At 32.8% G+C, this 2,969-nt stretch overlaps 1 protein-coding gene across 1 annotated transcript; it reads right to left on the bottom strand.

Annotated features, from left to right (window-relative positions):
• Positions 1-1,555: 1,555 nt before the first annotated feature.
• LOC136092110 (uncharacterized) lies at positions 1,556-2,969 on the bottom strand. Its single transcript, XM_065819829.1, has 2 exons — positions 2,435-2,969; positions 1,556-1,641 (listed from the first exon to the last, which is right to left on the bottom strand). Exons 1-2 carry the CDS (start codon positions 2,967-2,969, stop codon positions 1,556-1,558), a joined length of 621 nt encoding a protein of 206 aa, XP_065675901.1.

The following is a 2,969-nucleotide window of genomic DNA, read 5'->3' as shown; positions in this document are numbered from 1 at the left end:
TCGTGATTTCACCAAAGGGAAATCACGAAAGCATTTAATACAATTAAATTTCAACTATTACGACAATAAAATAACTGTAATAATGCAATAACTGTAATAGCCTCTCTCATAATAAAATTCGAGATGTCAAAAAAAAAAAATTAAATTTACTAAATATAATTTTTTTTAAGCAAAATTATTTAGCTAGCCTAGTTTGTTACCAGTTAATACTTAGATTTATACATAATACTTAATTCTATTATAATTAGGAGCAAATATAGCCAACACCCGCGTATACCAGTAGAGTGAGAAGGGCTCCCTGTGGCATGAGTGCTAATAGGGGCTGCTAAACAATCATTGATTTTTTATTTCTTTTTTTTGTTTAGCAGAAATAGGTTAGTGGCCATAATGAAACTTTTTCGGAGGAGGAAGGGGTAAAGGGGCATAATTTCTAACTCTTTTTAAGTATTAACTAGCTACTTTACATCAGTATATTAAAATACTGCATATTGATTTAATTGAATCTAAAGTGTTTTCTTTTCTAAAGTTGTAATATACACTTTCGCCAATCTGAGAATTAGTACTAACTTTTGGAATATAATTTTGTTATTAACAAAACTTATCATTAAAAGATCAAATTTTAAACCACTTTTTGTTAAAACATTACTACTATGTTTTCTGCAAAAAAAAAAAAAGTTCTTTATTTTTTCAATTTTATCAACTTAAACCTTTGAACGATAAAAATTCAAATTTTTTGAACTTAAATTACTGATAAATATTTAGTATTGTCAAAATATTAAATTTTTTTACTATATTTTTTTTCTCAAAAAAATAAAAAATAAAATAAATATAATATTTAAAAAACATTACACTTACTTTACAAAGTAAAATAAAACTACATCACAACAACAAATTACTTTTACGTATAAAAGTAACTAATTAGCAAAAACAGCTTACATAAAAGTAATTTGAAAAAAAATTGCAATTTACAATTACAAATAAAAGTAATTTTTTTTTTGAAATTTTATACTTTACTTAGTAAGTAAGTAAAATGTAAGTTATATTATTTACTTTCTCAAAGAACAGTCATTTCATGTTGATGTAGCATAAATTTTGAGATAGGTAGCGTATTTAAATCCATCGCCTGTTTGAGGGCACATCTGGGTAAAACATCAGGTAATACTCTGATGTATGTGGGCAATGTTTGTGGTGGGGCATCTGGGAAAAGATTTTTTTTCCACGTATATTGTAAAGGGTAATTCTATTATAATTAGGAGCAAATATAGCCAACACCCGCGTATACCAGTAGTGTAGAGAAGGGCTCCCTGTGGCATGAGTGCTAATAGGGGCTGCTAAATAATCATTGATTTTTTATTTCTTTTTTTTGTTTAGCAGAAATAGGTTAGTGGCCATAATGAAACTTTTTTGGGGGAGGAAGGGGTAAAGGGGCATAATTTCTAAGCTATGAATAATTCATGCATGTGTAAACCTTGACTAAGTCACTGTTTGTTAGAGCGCCCTTTTACTCTTTTTTTTCTTTCTTTTTTTGTATTTGCCTTTTAAATCAAATATTTTGTTATGGTAATATGTCGCAATATAACATTTTTGTATCCGCAAGGACATCGACTGCTAAAACAGTTTTCAAAAAACTATTCAAACTGTCTGATATAATTTATATTATTAAAGGAGTGTTAGATATATAATATAAGGAGTGTTAGATATATGATTAAAGGAGTGTTAGATATAAGTGTCAGATATAATCTTTTATTGCGTTTTATCATATACTAGCTGGAGTTACCCGGCGTTGCCCGGGCCAATATTTAAAAGTAAATGAGCATCTGGAACTTTGTTATACTAATTTTGGGCTATGCACAGTAAGATTGTGCAATATTTTTTAGTGTTGCACAATAATCCCACAAAATGTGACCCTGTTGGTTGAAGCTATGAAATAACTGAAAGACATTAAGGAAGAAAAAGACATTTTGTTTATTTTCCACTTAAAAACAACAAATTAAGAATTTCCAAAAGAACATTTACTCAAATTTTTCAATTAAATTGTTCTCTCACACTTTCGAAAAAAAAGTTGAACATGTTACAAAAGTTAAATCATGGGTAATTTCTTCACATTGGATTGTTATTGTTTTCTTTTAATAGGACTTCTTTAAAGAGGATTTATTTCACTGAAGAGCCTTCTGATAGACAATGTTCTTGGTTTTTTCTTCTGGAGTCAAAATGAAAAGATTTCGTGGAGATCCAACTCTGGAGCATGCAACATAGAGCTAGCCGTGAGAAAAGCAGGGCTGTTCCAAATTGATGCCAGCCACTTTGAGTGACTGTCCCTTCGCTTTGTTAACGGTCATGGCAAAAGCCAGCCTGACTGGAAACTGGAGGCGCTTGAAACTGAATGGGAGGTCATTGGGAATCATTGGAATCCTTGGAATGAAGACATTCTCACCTTTGCCACATCCAGTCAGTATAGTTGCTTCAATCAAGTTTGAAAGGATAGCTTTGATGATGAGTCGAGTTCCATTGCAGAGCTTGGGACAGTCGAGGTTGCGAAGGAGAATGATTGGTGCTCCAACTTTCAGGTGAAGAATGCGAGGAGGACATCCAGATGGTTCTAAAGAGTTCAGAAATTCTGTTGGATAGTTGACAGCTTCACTGGGGTCCATAACCATGTCAATGGAGTTGTAGGACTTTTCATTGCCTAGGAGCATTTTCTGGATCTGCATATTGATCTTGGTGACAGAGTCATTTTTGGGAGCCAGAATAGCTCTCTCACAGATCCAGTCATGTCTGGTGAAACTCTGCTGGATGTTGGGAAACACCTTGACAATGAGTTCCTCTGCAGAATCCACCAGTGTGCAAAAGTTGGCAGGGAATTTAATGAGCCCTGTCTGCACATTAACTGGTGCCTCACCATTGCCCAAGGCAAGGAGCTGATTGGAAAAGGCTCCTGCTGACAGATCACCAGACAACTTTACCCTCAT

This window comes from Hydra vulgaris, chromosome 15, assembly GCF_038396675.1.
Source record: "Hydra vulgaris chromosome 15, alternate assembly HydraT2T_AEP".
Lineage (NCBI taxonomy): Eukaryota > Metazoa > Cnidaria > Hydrozoa > Anthoathecata > Hydridae > Hydra > Hydra vulgaris.
Note: the sequence above shows the minus strand (reverse complement) of the source record. Positions and strands in the feature narration are given on the sequence as shown.

Excerpts from the sequence above, each read along its gene's own strand:
- LOC136092110 (XM_065819829.1), bottom strand. The coding sequence starts at position 2,969 with ATGAGGGTAAAGTTGTCTGGTGATCTGTCAGCAGGAGCCTTTTCCAAT. Across the intron at positions 1,642-2,434 it reads ACTGACTGGATGTGGCAAAG|ACAGTTTGAATAGTTTTTTG; the intron begins GTGAGAATGTCT and ends AAATTATATCAG.